This window comes from Apteryx rowi, unplaced genomic scaffold (genome assembly GCF_003343035.1).
Source record: "Apteryx rowi isolate R43461 unplaced genomic scaffold, aptRow1 scaffold_339, whole genome shotgun sequence".
NCBI lineage: Eukaryota > Metazoa > Chordata > Aves > Apterygiformes > Apterygidae > Apteryx > Apteryx rowi.
The window spans coordinates 184,472-204,256 of record NW_020449852.1 but is presented as its reverse complement, the minus strand read 5'-3'; the positions used below and the strand labels follow the sequence as shown (position 1 = coordinate 204,256).

Sequence of the window (19,785 nt, the reverse complement as noted above, 5' to 3'; positions counted from 1 at the left end):
CTACTCACATTCAAAGTGATCAGGATAGTGACTGTAACACCTATCTTCTATAAAAAAAATCCTGGAATTTTCTTGCCACTCTCTCCATATGTTCCTCCTATTCCTTCTTCCTCCTCAGCTTCCACGTCCTACAAGCCTTCCCTGCCACACAGTTAAGGAGCTGACTCATTAGATAAATAAATGAAATAAAAGAAATGAATACATTATTTGACAGTTTATGCTAAAGTACTACAGCAAAGTAGACCTACAGGTATCTGAATTGGGTAACATCTTTGTGCAGCTTCTCAATGAATGGATTGTGCATTTTATATTATCCAAATTCTCTGATATAGATCCACTTCATCCATAATATGAATCTGGACAAAACTGGTGTTTCCATTTTTTCCTGTTATTTCCAAAGGAATTAGTGTTTCTATAATCCAGCTGTCACTGTTCCTTCATCTGCCTCCCTTCTACTTTGAAATTGTTGGTTAATTTAAACTCAAACATAATTAAGTTCCTTTAAATTTCCTGAAAACCACAGCTGTGCTGTGGATAGATATCAAAGTCAGTAGTGGAAAAATCAAAAGTGTCAAAGATACCAACACCACAGAAGAAAACAAGCAAAACCAGCTTTAATAAATGCTGTTCAACAGAAGCCAGCTGACCGATAACCACAATGTGAGTTTCATGCAGGATAGCAGGAGCATGGGAAGGGGGCTGGGAGATGAAGGTGGGTAAGGTTTAGGGAATGTAAATCTTTGGAAAACAGGCTCTGCTACTCCTACAAAATAAGCTGTTTATAAAAAAAAAAAAAAAAGAAAAAAAAATAACACTGATTCTACAAACTCTGAATTTTTCTGTGTTAGAACTTCATCTCCTACAGGTGCACATTTGTGATAAAGCAAGCAGACAGAAGGAGACAAAGACACTGGCAGTAAGGTTTCCTGACCTGCCGCCCCATCTCTGCTCAAGGATTACAGCTGTTGCAGCTGCATTTGGTTGGCAAGCAACAGTCACCCACTTCATGTGTCACTGCCTTCCCCCGCTGCTGCCTGGTCTGTTCAAGGAAAGCTTGAACAGGGAGAGAAGGGAAAGAACTGGGAAATAAGGGTTCACAGATAAAGGGCCTGGCAAATACTGCAGGATAACAGAACCATCATGTGAGCGTAGGTGTTCATGCTTTTTCCAGTTCATGTATCAATACAGTGTTTAAAAACAAAACAACACAACTCCCAAACATCAGATTCCAAAACTTCCACTCTAAAAATCCATCTATCTGTAAAGGAAATCAATTGATCTGGGGGGTCTTGGCATGATGCCTGAGCTCCTGGCATGGATAATGTGTGCATTTAATACCAATTCTATGAAATCTGAGACAACACCACAATTTTCTAGACCCACAGACAAGAATAATCCCTCTTGCTACTCAAGGTAAAGGTCAGAGGCTGGATGAAGGTCTGACCTGCCTATTTAAGTACCCTGTTGATGACAGCAAGAGAACTAGGTTATTACTTCAGTAAGGACAGGAGTAACATCGGAAACATCAGAGCATTAGAGAATTTGATTTCTAATATTAAACAGAACCCAAATGAGAAAAAGACCTTTTAAGTTACTTGAACCCATTCTGGCAAATAATAGCAAGCTCATTGCAATGTTTGGTATCCTACATAGTTCTCCAAAAGTGAACTGTAAAACGTGATGATTTCCCTTTGTTGTAACATTTAGAGATCTGTTTCAAAGGCATGTGCTATATATTAAACTATTTGCTATATATGGAAAATATACACAATAGTAACTACTGAAAATATTTATATTACAAGACTACTAGTACATACCACCGGCTGTTTGGTTATGTCCACCAGGTCTTTGATGTTGTAATACTGATGTTTCTCAAAGGCTGAAAAAAGCATGTCCAACACTTGCTGTTTATCAGCTCGAGCCCGTTTTCCATCTTCTTTCTTTTTCTTTTCATATTCAATCTATCAATTAGATACAAAACACATTTAATAGACATTCACATGTAACACTGGATAACTCTCAGTGCTGAACATTAAGACATAAAAAAACTATTTAATAAAACATTATTCAATGACTCAGTGCTTTTCATCATTTTTTTTGGAGCACTCAAATGCTCTTTTATAAACATAAACTAAGCATTTTGTCCTCAGCACAATAAGCTTTTCAGATAAGTGAATATCTCTGCTTTAACCAGTAAAAAAAACAGAAACAGAGCCTACAAAATGTGCCCAAATCTAAAGAGAGAATTGACAACAGTACAGGAATCTGAACTGAGCTGGTATTTTCACTCCAGCTCTCTTGATATCAACTTTTGAAGTATCATCACAAATATTAAACTCAGCAACTTACAAATTACCATATTCGGGAAAATCCACAGACCGACACAGCTATATCCGCCATCACCACAATATATCCAAAGCACACGCAAATGTCTGTAGTATACAACCAGGCCTGTAGATACCACCTCCTCTGTTCCAACGAGAACATTGAGACAACCACTATCAATATAAACCCAATCCCTACCATGTAAAGACACACTTCTGGCAAATGGGTGGTATCTCTTCAGGAGAAACCCGAGTATCACAGACAAACTTACTATAGTCCCAGAAGAAAACCCCAAGCAAGTACAGGCATCTCATTGGCACCTTTCACCCTATTCTAGAATATATATATGAAAAAGTATTCAACTACTACAGTCTGCACAAGATGATAGTATCTTAAAGACATTTTTGCAGAAACTTTTATCCCCACAAGCCTCCAACCATACTTCTTGCATTTTACCAAATACATCATCAGAAGTAAGATTTTCACAGACAGCACACACCAAACAAAATCCAAGCATGACAGAGCAATAAATGCAAAATCTGCTAATACATCTCCTCAGCAACTTCAACAAATCCCTCAAAAACAGAACTATCAAACTCCTTGGACCGACCTATGTGTCCCACAACTTAATATATTTCATGTAATCATCAAATGCTTTCAGGGAAACTACATGGGTGGATCCAAAGTAGCACAACACAACATTCACACAATCAGTAATGGCCTGATTGTCAGTGGGATAATATTTTTGTAAAAGAATCATTCTGCCTCTGATGTCTCAAAACTGATCCTCAAGAAAAACCTTCAAAGAAGAAGCCTAGAAAGGAAAAGTCACGGCTCTACAGGATACTAAAAATCTTATTTCTCATAGAGACATTAGTTTTATGGCACAATTTAATTTTTCCCATAGTTCATCTCCAGCTAACTCCCTTCTGTGCTCTGAGTGATAACAACCTGTCTCCTGGTATCTGTTCCAAAGAGGCTAAAGACTATCACCCTTGCTCATAAGCCTCTGGCCAGCCAACCTCCTCTTTAAATTCTGAAACTGCTTTATATCATTAAATGGAGTGAGAACAATTGTTCCCAACCCGTAGCTTGAAGTTTGTTTCTTCTGCTCACAGTCTGAAAATGGGCTTGAGTATCCAAATACTTTTCTGCCTTTCCAACTTCATGACAGTGTAATAAAAGACACAACCTCTCTGCACAAACCCACACAACTGATTTTCATCCAGTAATATATTTTTGTGATTTATTTTATTGTAATGATTCTTTAAATCTTTAGCCTCTTTATTTAAAAAAAATCTTTAAAACAAGCTTTGTAACAATAGCAAACTGCAGCATCAAGTAACACAGCTTTACATAACATCATCTTGGGTGCCACGATCTACAGCAGAACAACTGCTCCGCAGAAACTAGTGTAGAAGCATAAATCTAGGACACTGGCTTTGCTATAAATAACAGTATGTTGAAATATTTCTTTTCTTCTCAAAGTCCAACAGACAACTCATTAGGACTCTCTGTTGACCTTGAAAAAATTTTAATTGTGAGCTTTAGAAGCCCTGATGTGGATTCCATTTCTTTTTCTCTACCAGGATAGTCTCACTATTTACCCTTAAATAAGTATAATACAAGTAGACTGTATTGAGTTGTAAACACATGCAGTATAACTACAATGATGTTAAAAAATATCTGAACCAGTCTTCTCAACTACAAATCCCAAATACGATCAGGACCCTTTATTACAACAGAAAATCACTACGCAGATAAAGAGCACAATACATTTTCCTGACTCTACGTTGAATTCTTTACGAAGCAGCATGGCCAGAGGTGTATTCAGGGCTACCTGCCTTGCAACTTCACCAGCAAAGCAGTCGGCTAGTTCTCTACTGGGTACATTTGCATAGTCATGCAGGTACCGAAGAAGAAAGGAAAATCTCAAGTCATCTAAAGTCCACAATGACCTACAGGCTACATTTGAACAGGGAGGAAACACTGATGAGTCTGCAAAATGCAGCACTACCCACATCCTGCTATGATAACAAGGATTTCTGTATGCAACACCAAAAGCGACGATCCAAAGACTGGGAATGAGGAGGAGACTGGCCATTTAATGCATGAAATGTAGGATGAAACATGAGATGTATGAGAGGCGAAGTGCCTGCTTCTTCTGCTACCTGCAACATAAGCAGTATACTCAATCTACTGTTTGGTTGCCAAAAGTTCTTTGCATCTCATTTTCAATTGATCTGACACCAGCCAAAGTTTGCAGTGTTAAAAAATGCATTTAATTTACACCTGGTTCAAGTGAGAATCTCCTAAGAAGGTATATGCTGAACACTTATATTTTTCCTACCAGAGAAAGCATTTCTCAAGAGCAATCATCTACTAATTATGCATCTACCACTGTCATGCTCTAACTCAATACAAAGGTGCAGGGACTTGCTGCAAGGACATGGGTGCATCCTGAGGACAATGAAGTATGCAGGCTTCAAGACACGCATTTTAAATCTATGTTGTTATGATAATTGTCCCTTTGGTCTTAAAAAAAATACATGCATTTGTCACATCTATCTCAGCCTACAGTCTAAAGTTTATATTTCATGCTATCATTGGAAAGCACCTATTATGATCAGAATTCCATTTCACTGTATATTTTGGAAGTCTTTTCTTTTGGTACTTCACAGTCAAAGACAGGAATTACTACCCTGTAGGATTAATTAACATAAAATTTGGTGGAGAAATCTTTCATTTACACTTAGAGAGGCCCCACTTTGCAGAAAGGATTGGACTGGGATGTTTGTGTATTTCCTTGCACATAGCAAGGAAGGTAAGAACTGCAACTTTATGGGGTCCTCTTCAAAACTCAAGACATTAACACTGTATTTTCTTGGAAGCAGAGTTTTCTCAGGTTAGCCGCCACAATCAATTGCAATGGGCTTTCTTGAGCCTGAGTTTTCAATCTTCTTTGACTTAAGGATCCACAGAATTTTCCAGTGAAGCTATGAATCTGTGTCCTGGCTAACACCACCAAACAGCACTGTACTGACTTCACAGTAGGCACCTATTACATTCAAGACAGTGGTTGTGGGACACTGGGGCTGGGGACAATAGCTTGATAATGATGTTTTAAATGTATGCACGTGCTAGTATTTTACAAGAGGAGGAGACGGATTATCTGGCCTTAATTTGTTGCCGGAAAGGCATCTGATGCTTCCAGAAGATAGCTGGAAAGACGATGCCATCTCTATTTGTACTGCTTGACTGTGCTCTGGCTTCCAGTAAACATTTGAGGTTACTCTTCAGTGTTAAGATCTCTGCATCTTTTTCCGAGGTTGGTATCTTTTCTCTGACTCAAAAACACAAGTTGAAAGATGTGGTGTGAAAGCTGAAGACAGCCAGTTACAGGCTGCATGAGACTGCTACAAGTGCAGCTATTATGTCTGTTCTTACCAATCTTTCTGCAATTTTCTACCTATCCAAACAACAAAAACAAAATGAACAAGAAGAATAAAAACAGAAACAGAAACCAATTGCAACCTCCTCAGGTGGAAAGTAAAGCTGAAATGAAGGAAGAAACCAATCTTATCCTTTTTTGCTTTTTGTTTTCTTTTTTAGGAGCAAGAACAACAGGTAAGTACTGAGGCTATTCATTCTGTATTTGACACAGTTATGGGAATAAAGAGTAAGCAATATGGGTATAATGGGAAAAGTTACAGTGACTAGCAAGACAATTTCCAAGAACAATGAAAAAGATCCAAGGTATTATTTGTACCTCTTCAAATAAGATATAGTGACAAATCTGCTTAGCTAGCAACTTACCTCCACAAGGAGAAAAAAAAAATTCATGTTTTAACATTGATGCTTCCTACACAAAGGAACAAAGCAATGATATGGAAATTCTCAAAATTATCTTCACTGATGCTAAGTCTCTGATAGGACTGTTTCATGATTGGGTATCAAATCCTAATGATCTGAAAAACAGTCTGCTGGAAAAAAACATAAAGTAGTATTTTTAACTGAAGCATAGTCTTTATTTGCTAGTAAACCCTAATGCTCAGCATTCTTCTTTCTCTGTTATTTTAGCAGCTCAGTGAACACTTCCCAGTAGGACTTTCTATTTTACATTCTTTGGATTACCTAAAACAAATTGAAGAGGAGTGTTTTCATTCCCTATATGCCTGCAATGTGAATATTCTAAAATTCATAATTCAGTAATGTATAAAACCAACTCATAAAAAACTGATGATCAAGCCCTCCCTTTGTTGAAAACAAGTAATCTGCAATTGGTGTCCCAGTTGCCAATATTTTAATTAGCAACACTACTATTTGCCTCCAACTTCAGCAACAGCTCCCACTGTTGTCTAAAAACAGAGAGCATTGTGAAATGCTATTTAAAAAAAAAGCATGGTATCTGTTGCTGCTTTCTTCTTTTGTCTTGTGAATACACTGTTCATACCAAGTTACAATGTACCCTTTCATTTTCTTGCTTTCTATTTTCTTTGCAAACAAGATGTTTTATGCAGTAAGCTCAAAATACTTTGAGAGTCATGTTACAGAATGCATGCACACTGTAAACTGATTTAGATTTATTTAAAATAGTGTAGTTTTTAAATTTAAAAAGCATTAAAATATGATTTGATTTCAAGGAAGGACCATTTTAGAACAAGCTGTCAAGAGTAGAAGTTGCTAGTTTATCCCTGCAAGACTTCATACAAAAATCAATTTCTCTTTGTTTACCTTCACAGTATGTTGCTAAGCTTGCTGAAAAGCTGCCAAAATTGCCTTCCTGAAGGTATCATTAATACAGAAACTATGTATTACACTTCTTTGGCAGACAGTTAATACAAAGGTGATAAAGAAGGCATGATAAGAGAAACCAAGAAGTTTCACCTGAAGTCGTTTGAAAGAAGTATTAAAACGTCTTACAATTTTTTCAAAATTCCTTGAAACTGGAACTGGGAGTGCAAAGCCTTCTTTTCTTTTTTTTAAGCCTGTGCCTGAACAAAAACATTAACCTCAATCTGAAATTCATCAGTAAGCTCACGAGGACCACCACTATTGACACAATATTCTACAGACTGACAAGGTGAGAAAACAAATCTGCGTCTTCAAGTAAGGCCTTTGCCACGCTGAAGTTTTCCTGAACAACTTTTCATAGGGTGACACATCACCTACAACTTCTGGTCTCATGGACAGAGCTACATGATATCAAGGAAGATGTAAAGGCTCTCACGCCGTAGGGCTTCTTAAGGTGTATATATGCAGCAGACAGCCAGAAAGAGCAGTGGAAGAGGAAACTGGTTAAGTGAAGGCAAACCATCAATAGAACAGAGATCTGTAGAAGACATCTGCAAAGCAAAAGTAAGAGTAAATGGCACAGAGCAGGGCTTCCAGCTAACTAGAAAAAGAAGAATTTACATAAGAAGAAGAACTTACTACGGAGGCCACTTTTTTTAAACTCTCCTCCACTCACTGCTCATGTTTACTGAACAAGTGCAACTTACTTTTAAAAAGTGTTGTTTTTAACTTCCGTTTACAAGAACGTGAAATTAATGTGGTTTATTATTCTGAAGACCATCTCAAAAAGGAAATGGTGATACCTATCTATCTCAATATCTATCTATATCTACATGTACAATAAATCCATGATACCTGGTGCTAAACTGGAGAAAAAAGAAACAAATTTTTTCCTACCACCTGGAACACTGGTACTAACCTCTACAATCACAGAAAATGAGAACAGGGGGAGAACATAAAGAAGAAACCTCTGAAGGGGCAACCAGAACCATTCTTGCCTTGAGACTGCTGTAAGGATTACACATATATTGGTTACAATGCAACTCCTGTTATCCTGAGGCCTTCTTCCCACATTTTTCATACAGTGACATCATCCTGGTTTCTGGTACTGTACAAAATTGAGACGACCCTATCAAGTATCTCTTGCTCTGTGTGTACCCCAAAACAGCAGAAAGCAATCTCCATGTTAAAATTTGACAATCAGGCTCAGCCTTCACAAAATTGTATTAACACGTTAGCCATTTAAAATGAACGTTATCTTTACAAAAGCATCTTTACAACAGCAAACAATACTACAACTCTAGATGTTAATCAGGCCCTCATGAGCTCCACAGGCAAAAATTTCTTCAGGGTTTGGTATATGTCGCCTGGGGATTTCAGGGAAATTGAAAATAACAGTAGATGTCCATAATTTGATTATACATTCCTACAAACATCAGTTTTTTGTAATCCTTATTATGGTAGAAGTAGCTGAAAATGGTTGGATAAAATCAATTATTTTGTTCCCTGTAAGGTCATAAATACTCTGTTCTACACTAATAAGATTTAAAAAAAATTAAGTATGATCATTGCCTGTATAATGACCCAGATATTCTGTTTATTTGCTGAAAGATGTGATCTGAAAGTGATGGAGGGATGGCCCAGTTGGGCCCAGAGAACTTTCTGCTGAAGTATGAAACATAATTACATAATAGGAAGATTCCAGCTGCAAGAACATTAACATTGCAACCCTGTAGACATGTGTTTCATTTATGGATAAACAGAAAATGAAGGTTCCTTTCTCAGAGAAGAAAAGCTAAATTATAATTATGGTATACATTATAATGGAATTGTAACTTCTGCTAATAGAAAGGCAGTTTTAATATAATTTTTGAAGAGAAAATATTCACTTTGCCTTTCCTTACTAATGGCAAAATTGGTATTCTAACAAGCTATTGCTATTTCCCGCCTGCATGGCTAATTCCTTTCCTTCCTTTTGTATCTTCATTTAGGGGCACATGGAGCAGCCACATTTAAACTCCATTTAATATTCTATCATCTCTTCCTTCAGGAAGTGCTGATTCCTTCCTCAGAAACTCCCTGGAAGATGACTGAACCTAGTCAGCATGTGTGGCAACTTGTACCTTTTGCTTTTGTCTTGTGAAAAGTCTTGTCCCCAACAGAGCTTTCATATAATTAGAAGCAATGCAGTGCATTTTGAGAAAGCAGCTGCAGCTTCAAAACATCAGAAAAATAAAAAGCTTGTGGACTTGTTCTCCCAATCTCCTGCCCTTTGAGCCATCTAACCTGAACTTTAACAAAAGACATAATGAGAGGAAATATGTTGTAGGAAGTTGTCCTGCCTGGGTCTTCAGGGTCACGGGAAGGCCGAGATGATTCAAGCACAAGCATGTCCTATTGGACTTCTCCCATCGAAATGCCTTTAGCCAGATATGAAGGGTAAACATGTTGCCCAAAGACTTCCATTAAATGGACAGCTATGTAACTGCTAAAAACATCATCATTAACATGCATAAGCATCATAATTTTTTAAGGAACCTAGTTACGCAGTTATCCCCTGAATCTTACACAAGACTCGAATTTATATGATGCTAACAAGACAGCAGTTTGCAACTGGATTAAAGATTCACAGATTGTCTTCAGGGTACAGTTATATTGCTAGTGTCAAGGAAATGGCAGAGCTTCCCAGTATAAAGAGAATTTGTATATCACTATAGCTTATCCTAGAATTAAAGAAGGAAAATAACAATAGCATCATAAAGCATCCATATACTCATATAAAATTGCATTTACATAGCAGGATATACTGGTGTGACTATTTTGATTAAATGTCATTCCCTTAGCTGAAATAGTTATATTGGTATGATCATCCATGTATAGATCAGACTTTGAACAGTAACTACTCCAGACGGTCCCATGAGAGAGAAATGATTAATTTTGGTTCTGGGGAAATAGACTGCCTTGCAGAATAATGCTTAAATATCACACAGTATATTGTCATTTGTTTTATGTAAATAAAATCTTAATAAAAAGTGTAAAAGTTTAAATGACTAACATGGTGACTCATTTTTAGTATGACTTAACATTCCTCACATTCAAACAGTAACAGTGATTATATATGTATACATATAAATTACTCAGGATCTTTAAGAAAAAGGACATTACAGTTTGTATGTACATCAACTGATCTGGAACAGCAGTGTAGGTGTATTATTGACAAAGCTAATGATGCAGATAATATGTACCGTGAAGGTATGAAACTATAAAAAATTATCAGTTGTTATTCTTTTCTACTCAGGCCAGTCCCTGCAAAGGACTGGAATCTAAAGATATTTTTCTAGTCATTTACCCACCTCCATGCGATATTTTATTTGGCCCAAAGGAGTGCTTCCACACCTCATAGCCCAAAGCCAAAACTGCCTTTCATCCCAAAACTTCAAAATTACATTTCCAAAAATGACCAGAGAAAGAATGTAATAAAGAAATCAAAAAAGGCTGGTATAAGGGAGATCTGCCTGCTATCAGGTAACACAAGAGAGTTAGAATTGGTAGACCTTGCTGATGTTGGTCTTGAGAGAGAAAGAAGATATCCAGAAAACAAACTAAGAGAAAAAAAACAGATATCATGGAACATTTCCAGTGATAGCGGCCTGCTAGTGAGCGACAGGACTGCAGAAAGTCGGGACAGCAGGTCCACAGAGATTCTGAAGTCCCGAGAGATTCGTACTGGCTAAGAGAAAAAGTGAAAACATTAAAAGTTACTTACGTTATATTGATGATTAGCCACAGGTTTATAATTGGTGGTTACAGCTTTGTCCAGCTGCTGTGAGAGCCTGACAGGTTTAGAAGATTCTTCTATCTGTAGTCTTCAAAATAGAAGAAAAAGAGAATTAATAAAAGCTTCAGACAAGCACACATACAAATTGAATTCTAAAAATCTGCAAGTACAAACCAGCCCTTATCAAAGGTCAGCTGCAAACAAATAATAAGGTAAAACAAATGCACTTCTCTGAATTAATTTTCCTACTCTATTTTTGCTTGAAAACACCATGGATTATTAGGACATCGTATGTTACAGCAGATACTGAAATACTGAAAACTAAGCAATTTGAAGGGAAGAGAAAACCAAAAACTGCTTTTAAACACAAACTTTATCGCCAAAGCCTGACACTCAGGTGGAAGAGAAGCCCTTGCTCTTCAGTAAAGTCCAAAACCAATCCAAACTAAAAGAAAAAAAAGATCTCCCAGATTACTCAGCTGAGGGCTGAAGAAGCTCTCAATTTACCTCTACAGACTTTCAGACAACAGTGAACATCAGACTTCACGACTGTCTCATATTTTAATGTAAAAAAAAAAAAAATCCCTAACCTTTCTTTTGGCATTATAATTCAGCAACAGAGTCCAAGTAACTTTTTGAAGAGCATATTTTAAAAAAAACATGAATACAGACAACTCCATCCAGGTTCAAAACAATGTGCAATCAAGTCTCAACAAAACAGTTAACTAAAGGTGACCCTTACTTAGTCCTACTTTGGAAAGACTATGGGAAGGTCTGAGGTTGAACAAATTTAGCCAAGTTCATCCCTGTGTAATTTAAAGATTACTTACGATGGTTCAGACAGAGTACTCCATTTACTTCAGTTTTAGCACTGAGGAATTACTATTTGAAATGGAGGCGCAATAAACCAGGCTTCAGGAAGCTGCAGGATAATGTCCCTTCAGAGGGAAGGTCTTCATGACACATCCCGTTAATATTTAGATAAAGCTAAATTGTTATGATCAGTGAAGTAATTTTGTTTCCAAAGGCATATTTTATAGGCAGAAGAATCAATTTTCATGAGACGCAATGTAAGACTTTTACAGCAGTAAATGTAATGATGTTTGCTTCTTTGGAAAGAAAAATAAATATGATGACATTAATGCAAATAGTAATGAAATGTTTACTAATGTAAAACACAAATGTGATAAATCAGACAATACTTTAATAAAAAGAGTAGAAATGTTAGAGCTCACTGATTTCTTTTTATTTCAGTAAAAAAACATAACATATCCAAAAACCTATATTTAAATTGACTACACTTGACACTTGAACAACCTAAATAAATCACATCTGAAATAAGTGTTAAATTCAGAAGTAAATTCACTAGCTATAGCAACTGGAAATAAAACCAATCTTTCAAAGCCAGTATCTCTGAACGATACTTGCCAGCAGTTTTTATCTTCTACATAGGTATATATCTGCTTCCTTCTGAATATTTTTAAAGTTGTAATTTGTTTTATAGTTTTAACTATGCTTGAATGACCACTGCCTTGTTTTCTAAATTTGTAAATCAGGAGAAGGTACGTCAATGCCTAAATGTAGCATGTTTTTTCTTAGCTTGAAGGAAAATCGATCTCTGGGTAAATGAGCAGTGAGCTCTTTTTACCACTGCTCTAGCAAATAAAGGTAAAAGTTTTTATCACAAGGGTTTATCTTTTGGCCTTCAATCTAATTAAACAATTTTACACATTTTATTGATTTTGTTACCAAAGGTCTCCCCAATGCTTAACTTTTGCAAAGAGGGAAGCACTGGGCATTACAGGAAAGCTAAATTAATATCTTCTTTCCAAATCTGTGTTTTCCCCCACTTCTTTATTCCTTAATCTCTTTCTCTTTTGGTCTCAACGACATCTTTGTATTTATTTATTTATTTTTATAAAAGCCTTGTTAAATAGTTTGGGTTTAAATTTTTTATCAACTCCTCTTGCAATTCTTCCCCCCTTTTCCTACTGTTTTGCCCTGGGGAGTTTTTGAGTCCTCCATCTAGCAGATTGCATCAATCTTTTGCCTCACTTCTTGCCTCTCACCATTCTCCGTTCAGTAAAGGAAGCAGGCACACATTTCCTGCTAAATCTTTTTGCCCATATTTGCTCTTAGTCATGAAACGGGGGCTCCTGGAGACAAATTAGGCATCCAAATCCACCATGCTCTGAAAGCGAAGGAAAACTGGACAGATTATCTGTCATGAGACCACCAAAATAACCTTCTCTAGACCTTCTGGTCCTCTCCCTTTTCTCTGATTGCTTCCGTTCCTTTCTCTTCTTCTGTTTTTCCCTCCTGCCCTTTCCGCCTGTGTGAGGCAGCCCTTGCGACAGTGGAGGACAGCAGCTGGGCTGCTGCACGTTCTCAGGGAGCACCAGGACACCATGAGCACTACCTGGAAGTGCTAAGCTACAAGCCCTATTTTTTTATTTGTAAAGATTTTTCATATATAACACCTATTCATTAATAACGCCTATGCAAGGCATTACGTTTCTCTTCTGATGTGAACCAATGAGGCCTAAGGACCACTCATCCCACAGATACTCTTCACGCCCCAGAGAGCAGCAGTGGCTCTCACAAAGCCGAACGGAGCAGCTGTGCCAGATTAAGACCCCAGCCAGAGCACTAAAAATGTGGATTGAACACCTCAGACTGTTCTCAGAAGGAAGAGCTTTTTGATGGCTATGGCAAAACCCCTCCATCGTCTTAATAAATTAGAAATTTTAAACAGACACATAATTGAGATCTCTTCAGCCTAGAGTTTGTCATGAAATTCGGACCACTGAATGTTAAAGGTCTCTGCTTGTTCTGGCATTTTAAAATTAAAATGCAGGAAATCTCATTGCCCATTTCAGTGCAATTTCCATAAATTAATCTTTTTTGCATAAAAGAACATCAGCAATTTTTTCTTAACACTTTTTACTCAAAAAGACTTGCTATGCATGATATGCATCCAGTTTTTTTTTATTGTAACCTATAAACTGCTAATTTCCAAAACGGTAGTCAAGAAAATGTGTAGGAGAATTAATACATTTATGAGAGACCTTCACAGGCTGATGACAGTGAAGTTCACCACAACACAATGCTGCAAGCAAAGCAAAACTTCTTGCCTGATTAGGAAGAAGGATGGAAGCCCACCGAATGGAAATGGAAATCTAAGTTTGTTCGTGAGATGCCAGAAAACTTCAGAAAGGTCTACAGGCACCAACTAACAGAAATTTATCAGCTATAAACGTATGCATCTCTGATGGAGATATCAAAGATATCAGTGCTGTAATTTAAGATTTCTCCTATCTGCCAAAAGTTTCCAAACTACGATCTATGGATCTCAGACAGTCTTTAGAAAACTGGCTAACAGTACAGTGAGAACTTCTCTTCCTGTTCCTAACTGATAAATTGCCGTAGAAAGAACTAAAAATATATTACATCCTGGTATTACTTTTTAATGGAAGCAATTACAGCAGTTGCCACATGACAATATGGAAATCTAAACGGGAGGCACAGTGGCTCAGGAGGCAAACCTTGCTATTAATATGCATTTATTCTATGCATGCACCTTGCTCCTCTTCTCCCTAATGGCTGCGCTTCTCATTTACATTTTCTGAAGTTTCCAGACCCACCGGGAGACTGACAGACCCTGAGATTGCTTTCCTTCCACAGGATTTCCATGCTGAATAACGGTCACGTAATCATGTTTGGAGCAGCCTCCACAGTCGGACTCCCCAGAATGCACAAATACAAACAAGCAAAGGGCATGACAAATGAGGTGCATACCCCCAAATCAGCAAATTTTTACTCTGTGGATGAAGCATGAAAATTTCCTTAGTGTATTACAGGGTAAAAATGAATAGCCTGCAATCATTTTACCCAGATTATTTGTTGGTACCAACACTATTTGCAGTGCAAATATGGTGTGGAGTTTTTCAAAAACCTGCCATAATTCTCCTATATTCCCAAAGTAGTATGTTGGGGGAATACAATTGTCTTTTTAAACTTGTAGAGCTGTTGCTTAAAAAGTTAACAAAATATATATTTACGTATTCTAGTAGTTACACACTCCAAAATTTACAACAAAAGCCACATACTTGGCATTATATCAGCCTGTTAGACTGATGCTTTAAAATGATACAGATATAATTACTTTAAAAAGCAATATTAAACCAAAATACTATGAAGCTTATACATAAAAATAAAGATTTTATACAGGTTTTTCTCAGAGTGGCTCTGCTGAATCTTAATTGAAACTGCTGGTAGGAATAAAAAAAAAAAACAATAGACATTCTGAGTCACTGCTGACACTGATTTAAAGGAGCAATGGCTTTTTACCCTATTACTCTTTATTATGACTGCCAGGAGTGTGACAGTTAAAAGCCTTAGTTATGGATCAGAACTGTACAGAAGTCTCCAAGGATTTAAATTCTCCACGACTCTTGTTGAAATAGCTAGCACTACAGTTCATGCTAATATCTGGCCTGAAAAACATTAACAGAATGCAGACTTTCTCCAAAACTGCCAATAAATTAACAACATGAAACAGCCACCAGCTTGTACACTGTAGTTTTCTCTTCCACCCCCAAGATCAAATATAGCTCCTCTGCCCTGAAATACAGCAAATAACCAGCATGGCATCAAATCCACTACAGTCATTCCCCAGTAAAATATATTTTATACCGCAATCTTGGTTTGTCATTGTGACTACAGTTGAAAAAGGGAAAAATAAACATTGAAGAAGGTTAGAAATAATTGTACAGTACTTGTCAACATGCAGCAGACTCATAAGAAGAGACAGATGAAGGCAATATGCACATTCCTATGAAGAGATGCTCACTGGCTTTTAAAGATATTAATCTTCCAGCAACGAAAAGTAAAACCAAGAGCTTGAGACTAGATGATTTCCTCTATCACAAAACAAGAGTTTCAAAGATTGGAAGCAGGTATTAATCAGAAATGTTGCTAGAGCTTGAATTCTTGACATTTCCGAAGAAACTGTCATAAAGACAGGACTGAAAAGCTTTACTATCTTTTTGTGCTTGGTTTTATTTATACAGGGCCCCAGTAGATAAGGACCCAGCCTTACTGATGCAAAAAAGCAAAGGTTGATCTGCTTCTCTCTCCGTGCAACATCACACCACAAAGCACACTGTCATCTCACCTGAAAAGAGTAGGTCTGCAGCCCAAAGCTTTGGAGGGGTGGAAACACAAACTCTCAAACTCTGCACAATTCTGCAATGTTTTTTTTGACTCCTCACAGAAGTTCCCAGCACCATACCAGAGGACCGAACACCAAGGAACAATGCTCTTTTAGTCCCCTACTCAATAATTTTCCATTTGAACCACACACAGGCTGCATTAAATGATGTTTCAGGATACCTGGCGAGAGTAACAAAGTTTTTTTCTTTGCCTTTGAATTCTGCTAAGCGGCCCAGGCATGAGAGAGGCAGGTATGCAGCTTCTTTTTCCTGCAAAATCACTTCCAAAACAAGCTATTAAATTAAATAATATTTGTAATAGTATAGCTTCACACCTGCTCCTCTCGTGCTTATTTGGACTACCACATCTTGCTTAGGCTCTTGTAGCATCTTTTCTAACTTTTTTCCTAAGCAAGAGTATAAATTATATAACAAATGAGCTGATGATAGAGATGAACACTCCTAAGAGATGCTGAAACCTCCTCAAGTTTTCATAATTCAGGGATAACTGAGGGAACTCAGCACCTTGCTGGGCACATCCTACTAAAACAACTCTATGAAACAGCCCAACCACAAACTGCATAGGAAATTACAAGAATGACTTTGAATGTGAAAATGCAGATTAACTGCAGATTAATAATCATGACAACCTGTTGCTGAAGTACAAAGCATTTCGTCTATGTTATGAAATGTTAAAACTAGCAACATGCAAATTAAGCAAGTTTTGTTTTGCTGCAGAAGAAAAGTCCTATTGTCTCATGTTAAATGGAAGTGGATTAATTTTAGCCCATTGTACAGGTGATTCTAACAGTGTCTTTCTGACAGTGAATGTTACCCCAGCACACACACTAAGTCGAAGCAAGTGAATGCATCTCTAGTTATAAGGAATAGGGGCAGGAAGACACAAGCTGAACGGAAATGGCATGAAGTGCATTTGCCAGCATTAAATAACCAAATGTTTCAGATTACTACTATAGAATATTATTTGTAACTAATTTAAGTCCTGAAATCCTGGTATTTCAAGGAAAGTGCTGCAATTACTTTGGGTTCAGGAAATCTATTAGTTTTTTCTGAAGTTGGCATCTTGTGTATGTTGAAGGCTGAGCAATGAATCATTTGAATATACGGTATGTTCAGATCTAATATAGAGACAAGCACCATAGTCATAACTGATAACTCCAATTCTATATATTTTTCTCTGATATAACACAAGAGACGAAATGAATGACAATTCAACAATAAGGAACAATTACTTATGTATTTTATTTTCCAGTTTGATAAAATGGGAGTAATTGATTAAAACCACTAAAATTCCATTTTCCTCTCCAAGTTTAGTGTTGCAAAATACTAAAAGGATTCAAATCCTTTAGGGTGGAGAAGGTGAAGATAACTAATGTAAAAATAACACCGACTTAAGCATTCTAGGAGTGACATAGTTGAACGATAACATTCCCTAGTGTTATTCACTTAAGTGATGCCCTAGTGCAGCCAACATGAAGAAAATTATGGGATCTGCTTGGCATCACGGATAGGTTTAATCAAGCTCACATGTGTCTAATGGACACTTCTATAGAAGCGATCTGATGCTAATGGACTCAGGCTCTGGCAGTGACTGGCCCATATTGGGGACATGGTGGAGGTTTGTTATTCAAGGGTGAGATTGAAAAGGAATTGTATTTCAGAGATATCTTTTATGCAGTGTGACCATTCACCTTTGCGAAGCAAGGCAGCCACACGGTAACTCTATATTTTCCTTGCCCTTCTAGGGGGGCTTGAGCCAATCCAGCATAGTCCCTGAGCAGGATGAAAAGCTCCTTACACAGTCACCATGCTGTGCCTCTACGGAAAGGCCAATCACAGTTAATCAAACTTACTGCAAAGAAACTAACATTTTCTTGTTACAGTTCACATATATTGGAAGAACAGAGAATTTTTTCAGTTCTGCAGTTGTTGTCAGGATTTTGCAGTCCTTTCCATACTGCAGTCATCATATTCAATCACTTAGTGCCCAGAAGGCAAACGAAACCTCCTCCATTGGCTTCTACTGTATTTTCAATGTTTTCTTATTAGCACGCACAACGCAAATGTCTCTGTTCTGTCCAGTTTTCAATCTGACACAAATCCCAACACAAGTGAAAAGATCAAATTCAAGAACAAACAAAAACAGAGTGAGAAGGAACAATCTTCTCCGAGACCCTAACCAGGGTGCAGGTGCATCAACGCAAGCTCCATTATATACAGCGCTCGTATACAGAGCAGCTCATCTTGATTTCTAAGTGGGTAAAACTGCAGGATACAGGCATATCTATACCTGGGTAGCTACACTTGTGGCTCATTCCCATGACAAAAAAAAAATCTAAAACTAGGTTTAAAATAAGATCTGAAAGTATTTTTGTGTTGTCTGGTGCATGCAGCCTATCTTAAGCAGGCACATGAGACAAGGCATAAAGCTGGCAGAGTTACAAGAAGAAAAGATTAGGCAGAATGTCAGAAGAAATCAGAACAAAGGTAAAATTTAGGATAGACCTCTGAAGAGCCATAAAAATATACATGAAGCACTTCTGTTTTTCATGGAAAAGAGATCAGAAGGCAGCACAGAAATCGGAAGAGAAGTACGGCCAAATAGGAATCGTAGGACAGGAAAAGGATTTGGGTCGACATATTCTGGAAAAATATGCTGAAAAGTCCCAGTTGCCTTTGGATTTTTTCAGTTAAGGTTTTCATGTAGGAAGGATCCATCTAACCAAACACAGGCCTCCACCTCTGAATCATCCTACATTTTCTTTACAGCAATCTGTACAACACACGCAGATGTCTGTATCTTAAATGTGGGTAGGAATGAATACACAGTGAAATAGCTTCCTTGCCTGGAAGCACCAGGTAACTCACAAGACCATTACTAATACTACAGAAGGCAAAGACTCAAGATCTAGGAAAAGTGAATCATTAGCCATCTAAGTAGGACAGAAGTAGTACAGTCCTTTAATTTTAACACAAAGATTAGCCTCTTGGATTAAAACCAGATAAACTCCTTTAGAAAGAATCACATACAATTTTAACTGCATACATACAACGCTAAATACATGTTTTTGACCAAGTTTTTGAAACACTGTTGACAAAATTCAGGCTGCTAAGCAAAGACGGTGTGAGTTGAAGCCATGACAGAAAGGGTTGAACCCTGCCAACGCTGAGCACTTGAGTTTTGATCTAGGCAAGAAGTCATGCATGTGCCCGCAACAGGTTGACAAGATTTTGAACAGGAAAGAGGGACAAGCCATCTTTAAAGTTGAGCACTGCTCCTACCTCCACACCGTGTTATATACACACCTTCCTGAACATGACCAATTTGGCATCCTGGTCTCATCCAGACATCAGGGACTATTAAACAGATGTTTTGGTAGGGCGCTGCAGCTCAGCGCAGATGGCTGGGAAGAGCGGGCACACAGCAGAAAAAAGCTTAGAGGAAAGCCTGTGATCTGAGCAGCTCTTGCTCTTTTCTTCTATGGGGTTGATGGGCAACCATGGTGGGGACCTGCCTCCAGCAAATGTCAGGGGCTGCTCTTCGCCGTGCCTCAATGAGCAGCGACTGCGTTATGCGACGTTGGCCTTCCCAGATAAGGTAAGCTAGGGAGACTTTCTCTGGGGCCACTGGTCAAGGTCCTGTATTTTAGGTCT

At 37.7% G+C, this 19,785-nt stretch overlaps 1 protein-coding gene across 1 annotated transcript in view; it reads right to left on the bottom strand.

The window, feature by feature from the left end:
- GTF2F2 (general transcription factor IIF subunit 2) overlaps positions 1-19,785 on the bottom strand; it is a 116,163-nt gene that overhangs the window by 6,669 nt on the left and 89,709 nt on the right. Inside the window, exons 7-8 of the mRNA XM_026072218.1 lie at positions 10,886-10,985; positions 1,818-1,961 (exon numbers count right to left, since the gene is read on the bottom strand). Of these exons, the coding sequence (XP_025928003.1) occupies positions 1,818-1,961; positions 10,886-10,985 (244 nt within the window). The remainder of the gene's footprint in view (positions 1-1,817; positions 1,962-10,885; positions 10,986-19,785) is intronic.